The following is a 15,199-nucleotide window of genomic DNA, read 5'->3' as shown; positions in this document are numbered from 1 at the left end:
GGCCACATACAAATGAATGGCAGTAAGAATGTAGCTCAGACCCTGGTGTTGCATATAGGACTTTTACCCAAAGTGAACTCTAAACATTCTTTCCACTGTCAGATGGAGCCACATTGCTCGTTGGGCATAACAGAGTCTAGCATAAGAGGGTGTCATTGATTTGGAGTGGGTTCACATCTCTCGCCGTACCAATAAAGCCCAGAGTATCCTCCGCACACAATCCTCCTCCTGCGCCCGGCAACAGAACAGAGGAAGCCATCGGGCTGGGCGACACCAGCCAACCACGGCCGTCTCCCCTTCACCAGGCTCTCGGAGTGATCTGGTTAGTTGGGTTTTTCAGTTTAGCCAGCGAGTCCACACTCAGCTTTGGCCATTCCTCCTGTACAGTTCCAGGCAGCATGGGGATTCAGTGCCTGGTCGATATCACTCCACTGCACCTTCACAAAAAGTCCATTTCCCCTCCCTCTGTGTCCTTGGAGCAAAACAATCTTTTGCTATGAAATGGTGAAGGAGTTAGGAAGCAGCCAGATAAAACCCAAATAATCTGGCATCGGGCTGTCAGGGTCTCTCATTCACTTAAACAAGATGGCCACTTAAACATGAGAAACATTTTGCCCTTCAAAATAATTATTTAGGCTTTTTTATGTGATAAGCCATGTCAGCACAGAACAGATATGTAAAGAATTCTGCCAGCGGCGTTATGAGCTGTATTGTGAGTGCAGAGCAGTGGGAACATTCCCTGGCCTTCAGGGTGAACTGTGAAATAAATGTTCTCATTTCTGCATTAGAGCACTTCAGTGCAGGTTTTCACTCTCAATGCTGGAGGGCTGCAACAAAATACAGTTGGGTTATCTTACATTGGTGCGCCTGTTCAACACACCAGCCAATTACGGCCCCCTCTATAGAGCACTTCACCTATCCCTTTAGTTATCCTGTCATGGGGTGGGGTGGGGTGGGGTGGGGTTTTGAGACATACTAAAAGGTAGGGTACTGTATCTCTCGTGCTAGATTGCCCAGTGCAGTATCTCTCATACTAGACTGCCCAGTGCGGTATCTCATTTATATCTTTAGTGTTACTTTTGTAATATTGACCTTTCATTCTGTCAACGCTCTGTGTCTTCAGCAAATGTTCCATGAATCATATTCTGGCTGTACCTGTGTATTAATGTATCGAACTACTTATGTATTGCTGTACGACTGAATGGCTAGACAATGCACCCAAGCAGGAGGATGAGTGCAGTTTGCTTTTCCTTTCTTAACACCACCTTGCTAATGCACAATTTTAAAACTTGAGTGATCACTAAACGTCTACTCTCCCCCTGAACCTCTGTTTGCCTGGACCCTGGTGCTTCTCCTGTTTATCTCTTTCTCACTGAGACATTAGGCTCTTCTGAGATGAGACGGAGCACTCACTTCCCAAATCTGGCCCTGCCAGAGGGTTTGCGCCTCTGCGCTGCAGCTTGGAAATGGGAACATTTTCCAGTTGTCCTATGGAAGAAGAGGTCAAGTCTGTCTTTAAAATTGCACATGCTTTAGCCACCATGCATTGTCCCAACTTTGCCCTTAGACATTGCCCTTAGAATAAGACATCTAATTTTTTCAGAGTGATTTCTATAGTGTATATAACATATAAACATCAGCATTAATATGTGCATTGTTAACAAAGCTCTTATTGGCTTTATATTGTAGTTACACTAGTTACACTTGGGTGGAAAACATAATTTTGCTATTTTAGTGGGTTAGTCAGTGATAGAGGTCTATGATGATTCGTGCACTCATTTCAAATTAGCAGTGACAGAAATGATGGAGTTTAACATCACAAAGATCATCCCGTTGAATGCCAACATTCAGACCTTGCTATGTAATCAAGGCCAATCAACAGCATTTGACAAATTTGAGAGAATGCACCTTAAAAATACACACAGAACTGTTGTTTCTCTGTGGCACTAACAGTATGTTCTCTAATTAAAAAAATGAATAGAACATATTTTTGTCTTGATTAAATAAACACTTCTCTGAAGTACCCTATTTTGCAGGTTTACCTTGATCAACTTAATGACAAGATGTGGGAGAAATTACATTTATTCAGGTCTGTGAAATGAGTAAGAAATAAAATTGGTGTGTAATGCCACCTACTGGCGTAACCATTACACAACTCTATTTGTTTCTTGTGGATATGGACATTACGGGAACCTGTACATCCAAAGCGATCTGGCACACTTATTAAACCCAAAATACGGCGGATTTGCCAACAATAAGAACGTAGTGAGTGCAGGATTTACAAAATGAAAATGCGGTACAGACTCAAGAAATTACAGCTCTGCAATCGACTGGTAATTTTAGTGCTTCTGTTTATGGTAATAACGTTCTTACCCTTTGTCCTTTTGATTAGGTTTATGGTTAGTCTTTGAGATCAGATTTAAAATTTAAAACCTTAAATATTACAGGTGGCCTAATAATTAGAATGCTGATAATAAATTGGTACGTCTAGGTTCTTTTCTATCCCTGTCATGAATATTAACTATCTGTAATAGTCCCTTTATAATAGTGCCTGTAATAGTGATTGAAGGGTCTCGATGTCAGGACTGAGCGTCAATATTTATTACCACTAGAGGGCATTGTTTATACGAACAAGCTAAAGCGGTCACTCTTCGTTTTGATTGACAGTTAATATCTTTTATGTCATCTAGCTACTGGTCCTGGTTCAACATGTCATAAATCTATAAGTAATGGTTTATTTTAGTGATATATACTATAATTTGTAAACTTTATTTTAAACTTATTGTTTTCTACCCATCCTCTGTCTCATGCATCCAATTTATTTATTTATTTATTTTGCCTTTTATGCTTAGACTGTATTGACAGTCTAAGCATAAAAAGAATTGTAAATTGTACTTCACTAGAATTTTGAATATCTCTCTCTTTCTCTCTCTCTCTCTCTCTCTCTCTCTCTCTCATATATATATATATATATATATATATATATATATATATATATATATAATAAAATTATTTGATATTTATATATATATATCTTATACAATATTATCATAATATATTCCACATGGCATGTTAACGATTTGCAGTTGTTCCTTAGAAAGGTGCATTTATGCCATTTTCTATATTGTTGTCTATAGATTGAAGAGATGAGTCAGGTAGGAGCTTTGGATCCTGAAGCAGAAGGTTATCTTCTCATTCCATCAACAGAGCAGAAAGGTTGCGGATGCTTCCGAACGTTATGTTACTGCTGTTCTTTGTGAACATCTCAGTCTCACATCGCGTCTGCCTGGCTGTAATAAACAGTGACCTTCAATAAAGCTGGCTTTGGGCTGGGGGTGGGGGGCTGGTTTGTGAGTCCACACTTGGTATGAACCTGAGGTTTTCTGTTTCTTCTTCATTTCTTTCCCCAAATCAATTTATTTAACTCACTCTCCAATTCCAGCTGACCATCTGACACAAATTCACTTACCAACTGGCCTTGTTTAAACATTTATACTATATTCTACATGTTGCATACAGGTTATCTGTGTATTAACTAACATGTGCCATATACAATTGAATTATGTGGCAGGGGTGAACATTAGAAAACCATTTAAAACAGCACCCAGTCTTTGCTTACGCCATTCATGGAAACAGATATCCAGTTCCAAAGCATTTAGTTCAATCATGCTGGCCAGATGATCTCTTTTGCATTGGATTACTGGTGCGTCAGGAGTGCAGCGTGTCATGCCTGGAGACAGACGAGGACAGTGAAATGGAAAGACCACCCACGCAGGTCAGCAGAGAAACTGCACTTACATCTATGTGCTCTCTCTGTACTGCGTGTGTGTGTGTGTGTGTGTGTGTGTGTGTGTGTGTGTGTGTGTGTGTGTGTGTGTGTGTGTGTGTGTGTGTGTGCGTGCATACATGAGTGCCTGCACCACTTACTGTCCAAGCTAGACCGAGGATGCCAAGTACAACATGTGGCTATCCCTCAGGTGTGTTTTCTGGGGACACAGTGAAGCCGTGAGCTTGTATTTTGGGTTGGTTCCACATTAAGAACATTCCTTGCACACTGTCTCCAGGAGAACACGGTGTTCCACAGGCCCCGCCCACAAGGGGATCGCTTTTCCAGGGTTTTGGCCAGGAGTTGGAGAGATGACCTTGGGGGCCAGGCTGGTGTTGTCAGGTGCAGTGCTTTCACGCAGCGGGGTAGATGGCACAGATCCACCGAGAGAAAGGAGGGGAGAGAGAGAAAGGCTTGAGAACACTGACTGAAGAGGAGCAAAGCGTGTGAAGGGGAGGGGTTATTTTTCGCATGCGACCCAGGCCACAGTGACCTCGGTGGGGAGGCGCAGAGTAGCGCCACGGAGGCCGGAAGCACTGACTCGGGGATGAGAGGAGCAGCGAGGGGAGGAGAGGGGTAAAGGGGGAGGACACGGCTGGGGGGAGCACACAGTTCTCCTCCACACTGCTCCGGCTGTGAAGCACTGCAGGCTCCTACTGAGCCACAGAGACAAAACAGCAGATCAAACGCAGCTGAAAGGAGCCATGGAGGAGCAAAACACACAGCCTCTCACACACACCAATTACAGCCTACAGTTCACGGCAGGACTGTGGACGCTGCCATTTTCAGGATTCTTCAAACCATATGGTAGGCCTAACAGAAGTGAAGGGTTTGATATTAGCATAATGAATAAAAGCCAGGAAGGTCACATGCTGGAACAAGACACACTTAACCCACTTTTCTACAACACATGCTGCATATTCCTACCAAGTTCTTGATCGAGCTTACAGTCCTGTTAGCAGATTAGGAAGAAACTCCAACATAATCATTTCAGGTCTATCTTGTTATGGTGAGGAGAAAAAAACAAAATAAAACCAAAAATAAACTCCCATTGAAAACCACTGAGAAACGTAGGAGTTTCGCCTGAGAGCAAGTCCAGTCTGACCCCACACCGCACAGGACCATGGGATATGAAGGCAGGACAACATTAACTAGAGCTCAGCTACACATGTGGCTCGCTTTTTTGCCTGCGCTGCACACTGCATTACACAGGCAAATTGACCCTGCCTGCATTTCATATTTTTGTCTGAATAGTCTTATCTCGGGTGGGAAAATGCTGCAATACGCGTAAGCACTATTAGCATTCAAACCTGAAATGAGGTGGAAATTGCATTGCAACGTATAACAAAACGTAATGAGGGTTAGAAATTAAGATGGAGCAGGAAAGTATGAAATATGAAATTATCAGGTGGTACTGAGTAGTGGGGTTTTTTTTTTGTTTTGTTTTGCTTTGTTTTTTTAAAAGCATAATTCCTAATTTATACAAGGAAAAAATAGCACATAGAGGCAAAACATCACTTTTGTTTGAAATAGCAAACATTTTCTTTTTTTTAGAAACATGTTCATATCAGCCCTACCCATCATCTGTTACAATTCGTATATCTCAATATGAGTCATCTCTATTTTTTGATGAAAGCATTATTCAGAGCAGTCACAACAAGAGAGCAGAAAAGAAGCACTCAGTCTGGAGTTGTGTCCCGCAATGCCAGTCTGCAAGAAGACCAGGCCAGCGATCTTAGAATAGAACTGTAAATGTCTGCTTTCATGAGTGCCTGAGACAGATTGCACTGCTTCTTTACATGGCTTTGGGTAGATAATTGTATAAGGTGCACAGACCGAGATCTCAAACCTTTTGTGGAGCAAGTTCTTCATCATAAAAAATTACCCGAAATAGACTAGCCCTGCAAGCGATCAGTCACAGTGAAAAGGAGAAAAAGTAACCAGAACAGTAAATGAGCTCAGTGAATGTACATCTTTTCTAAGCTGTTTTAATATTTTTTTTAGATATAACGAACTGAAGAAAGTGTATTACTATTATTACTAGTAGTTGATCCAAATTTTCATTTTGATGGTATTTCCAATATGTGCCACCCAAGTTTTACAACGGAGAGGTCTGATGGCTTGCACAGAATCACTGCACTGGTAGCATCACCGCAGTGGTAGCATCACCACACTGGTAGCATTACTGCACTGGTAGCATCACCGCACTGGTAGCATCATAATAATATTTTCAGGTTTTTTGCACAGTTAATGCTGAAATCAGATTTTGGTTTAAAAAGCAACACACAGCAATTAGTACAGTGATATGAATGCGGATCTGTGTGGATTTAAAATGATTATCATTAATTAGAGCAGTAAATATGATTATTTCGTGCAGTATTTTTCAGTCACTGAAATTCCTAGGGAAATAAACGTTTTAGAACTGTTTAAAAATCTTGCTAGCAGATAACTTTGTTCTAGACAAGTTTCTCTATTAATGTACAGCACTGGTACTAAAGAATGTCTGCCTTGGTGTCTTCAATCCCATTTATTGCAAAGAGGAATCGTATGCGCACAGTGAGGCCTAAAGGATGCGGTTATTTTGTTAGATTAGTAATAACGATGGATAAAAACTGGATACGTTAGGTCCATCCTTACACACGTCTTTTAGTAGTTTAAGTGTGTGGAAAAGTAGAAGAAGGATTTATAGGATACCCAACAGAATGTGCGAGCCAATTCCACACAGCGCGGACCCTCCGTATCCGTAGACTTTTTTTATTTGGATTTAACCAAGAGAAAAAGGGTGGGACTTGGGAACGAAAGGAAAGACTACTGGGAGACGAATCGAATATCTTGGAAGCTGAAAACAAATACTCGGCATTTCGCTTCCATTATACAAAGGCGATTTTAAGGCTTGGAAATTCACAACTTTCAATCCAGCCGCGAAGTGAGTTGTGAATAATAACCGCTATGGCTTCATCGCCGCAGAAATCACCGTCCTCTCCCAAATCTCCGACCGCGAAATCGCCTCCCTCGAGGAAGAAGGATGACTCTTTTCTCGGGAAACTTGGAGGAACTTTGGCAAGACGAAAAAAAGCAAAAGAAGGTGTGAGCAATGGATTTAGTAGCCCTCTCCACGGGGCATTTACCTGCATTAACGGTTATCAGATCTTGATTAGAACTCAGATATTTAAATGTCAAATAAACTTTATGTCGCGTCAAAAATTCAAGAAGGGTATTGGTGATTTCTGCTTTACATTGCAGACCATATCATCTATTTTCAGTGTAGTTTTTGAAATAACAGTTTACAGTGTCATAATTTGTACACACTGCGTTAAGGAAGGAATGTATGCACCTTTGCGTAAATAACAGGGTGTCGCAGTATAGATGGCATTTGGTATAAACTATATTTATTTTACAATATTGCTACTAAAAACTTCTTTATAATAGCTTATTGGGCATTTAAGATTTTGCAAGCTGTGTAAAGTTAAAAACAAACCATGTAGGCCTACATAACCTTGCTGTTTTGTGATTCACATCTGTAATCTGGCCCGTTTCACCATGTTATTATTGGTATTTAGCCTAAAGTGGCGTCCACTCCGCTTTCACTGTGGCAGTGTGGGAGTTGCCCCTCCAAGTGTTTACAAAAAAGCTCCAAGTCTGTGACTTAACCATATATGGAGAATAGTTGGCTGCCGCGTCACAAATGGAGCATGTGGTTTAGGAAACCATCTCCCATCACACACTGATTTACTACTGACTCAAATGTTTCTGTAGTGTGCGTTTGAACTTAAAACACAAAGCCCTGGCCTGTGTTGTGCTCAAACTGCCCACATCATTCATAAGCACGTGAGAAGGGTAATGAGCATACATTTGTAATTTGCAGTTCATATTTCCATTCTATTACAAATAAACTAATATTGAATGAAAGGTATTTTGTAAGAAAGCGGTTCTTGTTCCTCTCTGCTCTGCTTACAGCTGAGCCCAAGACAGTGAGGACTGGGCCGCGCAGGTGAACGCAAATTACACGGCTTTATTCGATTCCATTCAGCGCTTCTTTGGTCCCATATGGCAGAAGTATATTTAGTTATGAGTGCTCAGACATGCACAATCTCTCAGAGAGAAAAAGAGACACAGGCATGATATGCTAATATGTTTTCACAGGCAGAGAGGGCAAATAACAGTAGATGTTTGTATTATAAATTTAGACTAATAGGCTTATGTGTGTTGTTGGACACATGCTGACATATGTTTTGCCTTTAAGACCCTTAAACAGTTGAGCACAGTTCAGACGGGTGATGTAATGGGAGCACTGACTAAAAACAGGATGTTCATGTCTGATGGGATGTTAGTGTAGAGCTGTGCAGCAGTTTCTCATAGGCATGTTCAGGAGCTTGGCTCCAGAGGTTGGCCAGCATTGGCACAGGGATGAGGAGCAGAGCAGTGTAGCAGCTCCTGCAGGAGTCAGAGAGAGTCCAAGTTTACAGTGTGTTGCATGAACGACCAGGATGTTCAGCGTGTCATCGTCAAATCTGCAGCCACTCAGTACATCCAGAGCTATTTGCAAATCAAGAACTGCTATATTTTATAGTCATAACTAGATTATAATAGCGTTCTAATTTGATCAATGCATATTCATGTCTAAATTTAATTTGACTGTTTCCAGTAAAGTTTGTAAATTTTGTTTTGAATTAGAACAAAACATTATGCTGAAACTTATTATGCTCAAATACTTCTACTTGTTTTTGGTCCCCTTTGACAGTGAATATGGTGAGAAGTGCATTGATCCGAGGGCTGAGTTGTAGCTCTTTTGTTAATCCAGACGTGTTCGGGCCCGAATGCATAACATTAGACGTGGCACTCTGAGCAGCCTCCCCCTGGTAAAACCAATACTGCATAACTGACCACTAATGATGAGAGGCACAGTCTGGCGCAAAGCATACTGGTGTTCAAGTAAGAGACTCTGTGTCCTCTTTTATCAATCAGCTGTCCCTATTATATAGAAATATCATAATCAGTGGCATAGTACAGTAATTTGTTAAATGTGTTAAGCAACTGGTCAAACAGTAGAGAAACCAAACGTTCATGGATGAATAAGAAAATGCTCTATCATTTACTGATGCTTTTTGTAGTCTCTGAGCTCCAAGAAGAAGGCATGAATGCAATCAATCTGCCCCTGAGCCCCACCCCTTTTGAGCTGGATCCTGAAGACACCATGCTGGGTAAAAATTTGCGTTGCCGAGTTAAAATCTCACATTTCAACCAGTGATTCTCCTGCTGTCTGATGTCTTGCTACATGTGCACTTTGTCCCCTAAAGAGGAGAATGAAGTCCGCACCATGGTTGATCCAAACTCCAGAAATGACCCCAAACTCCAGGAGTTGATGAAGGTACTTGTCTCCATCATAGTGTACAGTACAATCGACTTAAATATGTCATCATCATATAATAAGCAAATTGCTTGATACAATGCAGTGGTTCACTGTATTATGGTCCTGGGTTATCTGCCATCTAATAATCGCAGCTTTACCTCTAACACAGGTTCTCATTGATTGGATCAATGATGTTTTAGTAGGAGAACGAATCATTGTAAAAGATCTGGCTGAGGACCTTTATGATGGACAGGTTCTTCAGAAGCTTTTTGGTATTGCCTTGCTTTAATGCAGTGCTCCACAAATAAACAAAAATAGCTGTCCTTCCCAGATATATGTTAGCTTCACATCTGTTTTATCTAAAAAACTAAGCTGTCCATTTCATATTGGATTTTAGAGAAGCTGGAAGGGGAGAAACTTAATGTTGCAGAGGTCACACAGTCTGAAATTGCCCAAAAACAGAAGCTTCAGACAGTCCTGGAAAAGATCAATGACACCCTTAAAGTGTCCTCGAGGAACATCAAATGGAACATTGACTGTAAATAACTCCAGAATCTTTTTTGATTTATTTCACTCGGAATATATTTGTTCCACATGCTTCTATTTAGTTGATTGTTCAATAATGGATTGCTTACAGAATGATGCTGGGTGTGTCGTGACCTCTACTGTGTATCCCTCAGCGGTCCATGCTAAGAGCATAGTGGCCATTCTTCACTTGCTGGTGGCCCTGTCTCAGCACTTCCGTGCTCCTGTCCGACTCCCAGATCATGTGTCCATACAAGTAGTTGTTGTTCAGGTACTCGCTCCTTTTATCTCCCCTTCTTGAGCTTCATATATGATGTGCAACTGGTAACAACATTTGATGTGTCTTAGTACTGCATGGGTATACTAGCGATTCTAAGGCGAAACACGCCTTAGATGCCATTTCTTTTATCTACTTTTTTCATTATTTGCTGATGTGTTTTGTCTTTTCTACAGAAACGCGAGGGCATTCTTCAGTCTCGGAGCATCCAGGAGGAAATTACTGGCAACACAGAGTATGTAATCGCTGTTGTAATTCTCCTTGTCAGTATCTGGACACAGCTGTTCAAACAAAACTGTAACTGCTAATATCTTCCAAAAGACAAAATTACATGCCATCGTAAGCATGAATGTGAACGGCCAAAATCTGCATTCAGGTGACAAGTGGCTCGTGCTTGCATATGTATTTAAACACTGCTGAGATATATTTTTGCTAAATATTTATTGCCAAGAATGGGACAAGGTGAGAAAAATGAGTGGGCCTGCCACCCCAGAGCCTCTCCAGAGCTGAAAAGTGAGAAACATGTGCTGACATACCAGAGCCTGGGGACATCATGGGGCTTTGTGTGGGTAGAGGGGCTAGTGTGGTGCTGGATCTCCACGCTGCTGAGCAGCTTTGCAGCGTGATGGGCCAGAGCACTGACCCTGCCTTCCTGCCAGCTCACCACTGCTGCCCAGCCTCGCCCCTGATTGCTAGCGCTCTAGCGGGCCCGAACCACCTCCCGAGATAAGGGAGAGTGTGGGGGGCTCTTGGCTGGCGCCGGAGTGCAGGCAGCAGCTGCGGAGGCACGTCCCTGCCACGGCAGATTTGAGCGTGAAGGCGAGGAGCTGGTGGGCATATGTCCACCAGGCCAGCGTCCTAAAAGCGGGCTCCGTTTGGTCGCCTGGCGCCTGGCTAACAGTGCCAGCTCTCTCTCCTGCTAATCTCTCTGTTTGCCTTTTGGGCTCCCTTGATTACACCAAGTTGACACCCTATCATATAAACTATATCCTTATTTGCTTCTTTACATTCTATTTAATTTTTCTTATCTTACAGAGCACTTTCTGGAAGGCATGGTTTGTACTGCATGTACTCTCAATCATAGTAAAGCAAAACCAAATACAAATGTTTTAACAGCAAATAGTGAATAATAGAAGCATTGTAAGAAAGATTGATTGCTTATTTGATATTGTTGCACTTTAATTTGACCCTTTTGCTTACAAGTGAAAGACTCCTTCTTCCTCACACAGAGCGTGATGCGTTCGACACCTTGTTTGACCATGCTCCAGACAAGCTGAATGTGGTGAAAAAGGTATGTGCACCTCATTCATTCTAAGTCATTACAGAACGTTACCCCCAAAGGCCATCCCACACCATCTGTTCATCCTTTACAGACTCTCATCACATTTGTGAACAAGCACTTAAACAAACTGAACCTGGAAGTATCAGAGTTGGACACACAGGTAACGTATCTCTAATTACCTATCGTAGCCTCTAAATGTTTATTTTGATTAAGTTAACCGACAAAGGGCAGCAACCCCACCCAGGACTCGAATCTGGGTCCTGCAGGGCAATAAACATGTGCCCTGCCCACCAGACCAAAGAGCCACCTTTCTGGCTCAGCAGCCGGAGCACCCATTAAACCCGCCTGAAGTGATGCTCCCCATCACCCTCTCTCCTTCAGAGAGTAACGGTCCCTGTCTCCTTATGAACACAGCGTCACCCAAGGAAGATGGGTTTTCTTTAGAGTGTGGTTCCAGGCAAGGTTTCTTCCTCATACCACTGGTGGAGGTTTTCTTTGCCGCTGTCACCTTTGGCTTGCTGTCGCCATTATAGCTATAGACCTGGTTCCTGTAAAGCTGCTTTAAGACAATGTTGTAAAAAGCACTCTATAAATACAATAAAATTAAACTGAATAGTAGCTTATGTCAATAAAATGACTGATTTCTGTTGGTTTGTTTTTGTGTTTATTAGTTTGCTGATGGCGTGTACCTGGTCTTACTGATGGGACTACTAGAAGGATATTTTATTCCTCTCTACAACTTTTTCCTTACACCAGAACATTTTGATCATAAGGTACTGCTAAGTTTGTTCCACTAATCACTAATCTAATATACCCAGTATATTAGTTTATTGGCTCGGGAAAAGCTTAGTTGATATGATTGAAATAGATGCCAGTTATTCTTTGATGCTTTCAGTATTTTGTTATTTTCCATTGCTGATCCTGCTGTGCTCTGGTTTGTATGACTGAATGTATGTGAAATCAAAGGATTAATAGGACACAAAATGTTTCATCTTTCATACAGTGTGCGTTAGTCAGTATTGTGTGTTGGGGACCAAGGACATGCATCGTCACGAGGAACCCGAAGACAATACTGTCGACTCCACACACAGTTACAATATTGTCAACTCCAAAAACCATTTCTGCGCTACACTTTCAGTCTTCGGGTGAAGGTTTTTCACTATTGTTACACTGCTTACAACCTTACTGCATTCTGTATTATAGGTGCACAATGTTTCGTTTTCTTTTGAACTGATGGAAGATGGCGGTTTGGAGAAACCAAAGCCCAGGCCTGAGGGTTAGTGGCACTGTATTCTTGTGACTGACATAGCTTTGTCATTGGGTTTAGAAAACTTCCTTTGCTCAGAAATGCCAGGCCAAGCTGCCTGAGTACAAACAACCTTAGTTTATTCTGGTTAGCAGTAGGTTTTGCCATGTGTGTCTCTTCAGTGTGCATGGATTTCTGTAATGTAGCTTTCATGCTGCACTGAATGAGAAACTAATCACAACACAGAGCTGCAGTTATGTGAACCTCACCAATGAGCTTTGATGTAAATGATGATTGCGTGCTGAATTTACAATGGCACCACAGTTTGACTGCACTCAAAATTGTCCTACATAATCAGTGCACGTAAAAGCATGTGTTTATGACGACCGATGAAGGAGTGTGAATTAGCCTAACGCATGACATGGTCAGCAAGCTGGGCTTGATGTTGAACGTAAAGGTTGGATGTTTTGAAAGCAGAGAGGGAATACATTACACTACTGAGCTGACAACAGCTTTAGTGCCCCTGATTACACAGTACCTGTTTTTTTCCCTCTCTGGCTCCATGCCTTACTGAACGTAACGTGTTCCTCCCCTGTATACCCTCGTAGACATTGTCAACTGTGATCTGAAGTCCACGTTGCGGGTCCTCTACAACCTCTTCACGAAGTACAGGAATGTGGAATGAGCAGAAAAAGTGATTTCACAAAGAACCACCGTTCTACGCCTCCACATGACTGAAACACTCTCGCTCTTGAGATGATATCCTTATCAGTATTATTCGAAGTTATTTTGACGTATGGATTGTCACTTTCAGTATTTCAGAATATTTCAGAGTATGTTTACTATTTATTCTGCATGCTGTAACACATTAGTGTTTTGAAATTATGTAATTCTAATACAAACTACATTGAAGGAGTGACTTATGAAATTATTTTGAAGTGAATTGTTAATGCCGGTTCAGTGTTTACTTTTGTCGTTATGCTCTTAATGTTTACTTTTGTCGTTATGCTCTTCCATTAATATCATATTTTTTACACAGTACTATGTGTGTTCAACACATAAGGGAACTTTTCATTGGTACTGTAGAATTACACGAGCCCCAGTAGTGTTGACGTGATCGTAAACGTGATCTGTAACTCCTTTTTGTGTTAGAAATCGATAAGTTCTCTTGGTGATAGAAAACCTTGTGATTTGGTGTATATGAAGTAAACGTACTAAATTAACTAGTTCAAACTTTGGTCTTTATACTGCTGAATAGGACTAGATGTTTTCGCGCTCATATTAAACTTCTATATATTGGAAGCAAACAGACATGAATTTTTATCCCCCTTGCACACCCTCCCCAAGGGCATTCATTGAATTCAGACCGTAATCTGAGCGTTGCCACTAGTTTGTAAGAATGTTATGTGGGCGTTCGAGGGGAAAATGGATTCCCTTGTGCTGTTTAATATGAAGGTCGCAGCAGTCGTTTGTTTCACTGTTGCGTCTTGAATGTCGTCTGTGGGGTCTGCTGGGCCCTGGAAAAAGTGAATTCCTGTCTTTGAAAACGCCTGTGCTCTCCTTATTAACCATTGATCATTTCGTGCGACTGTTCTGTGTGCGACTTTGAATGAGGACGCAAATGGGGAACGGTATAAATAAATTGATTTTGGTCTCTAAAGTTGCTGACAAAACAGTGCAATCATACTGAACAACTTTCGGAACGAAGTGGTATTTATTTAACCTCTTCAATAAAAGGCTTGTTAAAAGGCAGAGTAGTGTTTAATTTAACAGCACGGACGTGCGGGTTTCAAATGCCTAGTTCCCGAAGAAATTTATGTTTAGTTGTGGTCAGCGCATTGGCGGAATGGTCAGGCTACATGAAGTGTTTTCTGAATAGAGAGGTCACATTTTCCCCGCCATGTACTCTCACAAGCCTGCAACGCGCAATTACACCTGACAGGGTTGCAATAGAGGCTTCAGAGATAACTGAAACTGTGGCTGCGCGCATCTGTTTAGCCTGCGTCTTATTTGAATTCCTCGATGAGCTCTGCGGCTTGCCACTGGTGTATTTCTAATTTATGACATGTTTAAGTTTAGATTCTGGCGACTGACGTGTGTGTGTGTGTGTGTGTGTGTGTGTGTGTGTGTGTGTGTGTGTGTGTGTGTGTGTGTGTGTGTGTGTGTGTGTGTGTGTGTGCGCGTTTTTAACGGATTTCTGCAGTTGCGGAGTGCAGAGCCTTGTGTAACTCCACAAAAGATCTGAGAAACCAGTGTGGAGAATATTAGCCCGGAAGAATTGTAGGTTCTGTTATCTGTTGGTCAGCTTTTTTTGTGGTTCCAAATTGCAGACTTCGTATAGTGGAACAAAATGGACCATCAAACGTAGCGTTTCTGAAAAATAATACATTATCTGTCATATTCTATAGGCGGCATTAAGAGCCGGCGTTAAATGTGAAATTTGCGCGTTCAGGGGAGTTGCTGCCAATTGCCTTTCGATAAACCTTTGTTCTGACACATTTTCTCCCAGCCCATTCTGACTCGAGCCGGAGGATTAAGAGACTAGCGCGACTTCATCAGAGTGCTCCCTTTGAGTGGTGAAATAACAGCGATGGCCACCTGTGTAATTGATCGTCCACTGCTAAGGTGTCCTGAATAGCAACGTTCCCTGCCATTAGCGGCCCTGCTGCAATTACCGCCACTGTCCCTTCGTG

The 15,199-nt window shown here is 41.9% G+C and overlaps 2 protein-coding genes across 26 annotated transcripts in view; both read left to right on the top strand.

Annotated features, from left to right (window-relative positions):
• The window catches only part of mical2a (microtubule associated monooxygenase, calponin and LIM domain containing 2a), a 37,438-nt gene extending 34,061 nt beyond the window's left edge, over positions 1 to 3,377 (top strand). For 5 of the 19 annotated variants that reach the window (XM_035530313.2, XM_035530341.2, XM_035530330.2 and 2 more), the window contains one exon: positions 103 to 789. In XM_035530313.2, the coding sequence (XP_035386206.2) occupies positions 103 to 159 (57 nt within the window). In that variant the 3' untranslated portion in view covers positions 160 to 789. The other 14 variants (XM_081709615.1, XM_081709576.1, XM_081709631.1 and 11 more) reach the window with 9 other exon arrangements.
• parvab (parvin, alpha b) lies at positions 188 to 13,815 on the top strand. 7 transcript variants are annotated; one of them, XM_081709647.1, is made up of 15 exons: positions 6,771 to 6,911; positions 7,784 to 7,817; positions 8,628 to 8,758; positions 8,938 to 9,027; positions 9,124 to 9,194; positions 9,346 to 9,448; positions 9,574 to 9,714; positions 9,857 to 9,972; positions 10,155 to 10,213; positions 11,014 to 11,033; positions 11,208 to 11,269; positions 11,352 to 11,420; positions 11,932 to 12,033; positions 12,464 to 12,536; positions 13,115 to 13,815. In XM_081709647.1, exons 3-15 carry the CDS (start codon positions 8,716 to 8,718, stop codon positions 13,189 to 13,191), a joined length of 1,026 nt encoding a protein of 341 aa, XP_081565773.1. In that variant the 5' UTR covers positions 6,771 to 6,911; positions 7,784 to 7,817; positions 8,628 to 8,715; the 3' UTR covers positions 13,192 to 13,815. The 7 variants fall into 7 exon arrangements, with proteins under 7 accessions (XP_081565775.1, XP_026867340.1, XP_081565773.1 ...); XM_081709645.1 differs by having other exon boundaries at positions 8,568 to 8,758; XM_027011552.3 differs by lacking the exon at positions 7,784 to 7,817.
• The last annotated feature ends 1,384 nt before the right edge of the window (positions 13,816 to 15,199 follow it).

This window comes from Electrophorus electricus, chromosome 3, assembly GCF_041902795.1.
Source record: "Electrophorus electricus isolate QZ-2024a chromosome 3, ASM4190279v1, whole genome shotgun sequence".
In the NCBI taxonomy this organism is placed as follows: domain Eukaryota; kingdom Metazoa; phylum Chordata; class Actinopteri; order Gymnotiformes; family Gymnotidae; genus Electrophorus; species Electrophorus electricus.
Note: the sequence above shows the minus strand (reverse complement) of the source record. Positions and strands in the feature narration are given on the sequence as shown.

Bases quoted from the DNA above. Each gene is read 5' to 3' on its own strand.
- parvab (XM_027011539.3), top strand. From the start codon at position 6,776: ATGGCTTCATCGCCGCAGAAATCACCGTCCTCTCCCAAATCTCCGACC. The intron at 9,028-9,123 runs GTAAAAATTTGC...TGTCCCCTAAAG, and splicing joins TCCTGAAGACACCATGCTGG to AGGAGAATGAAGTCCGCACC. The intron at 11,270-11,351 runs GTATGTGCACCT...CATCCTTTACAG, and splicing joins AGCTGAATGTGGTGAAAAAG to ACTCTCATCACATTTGTGAA.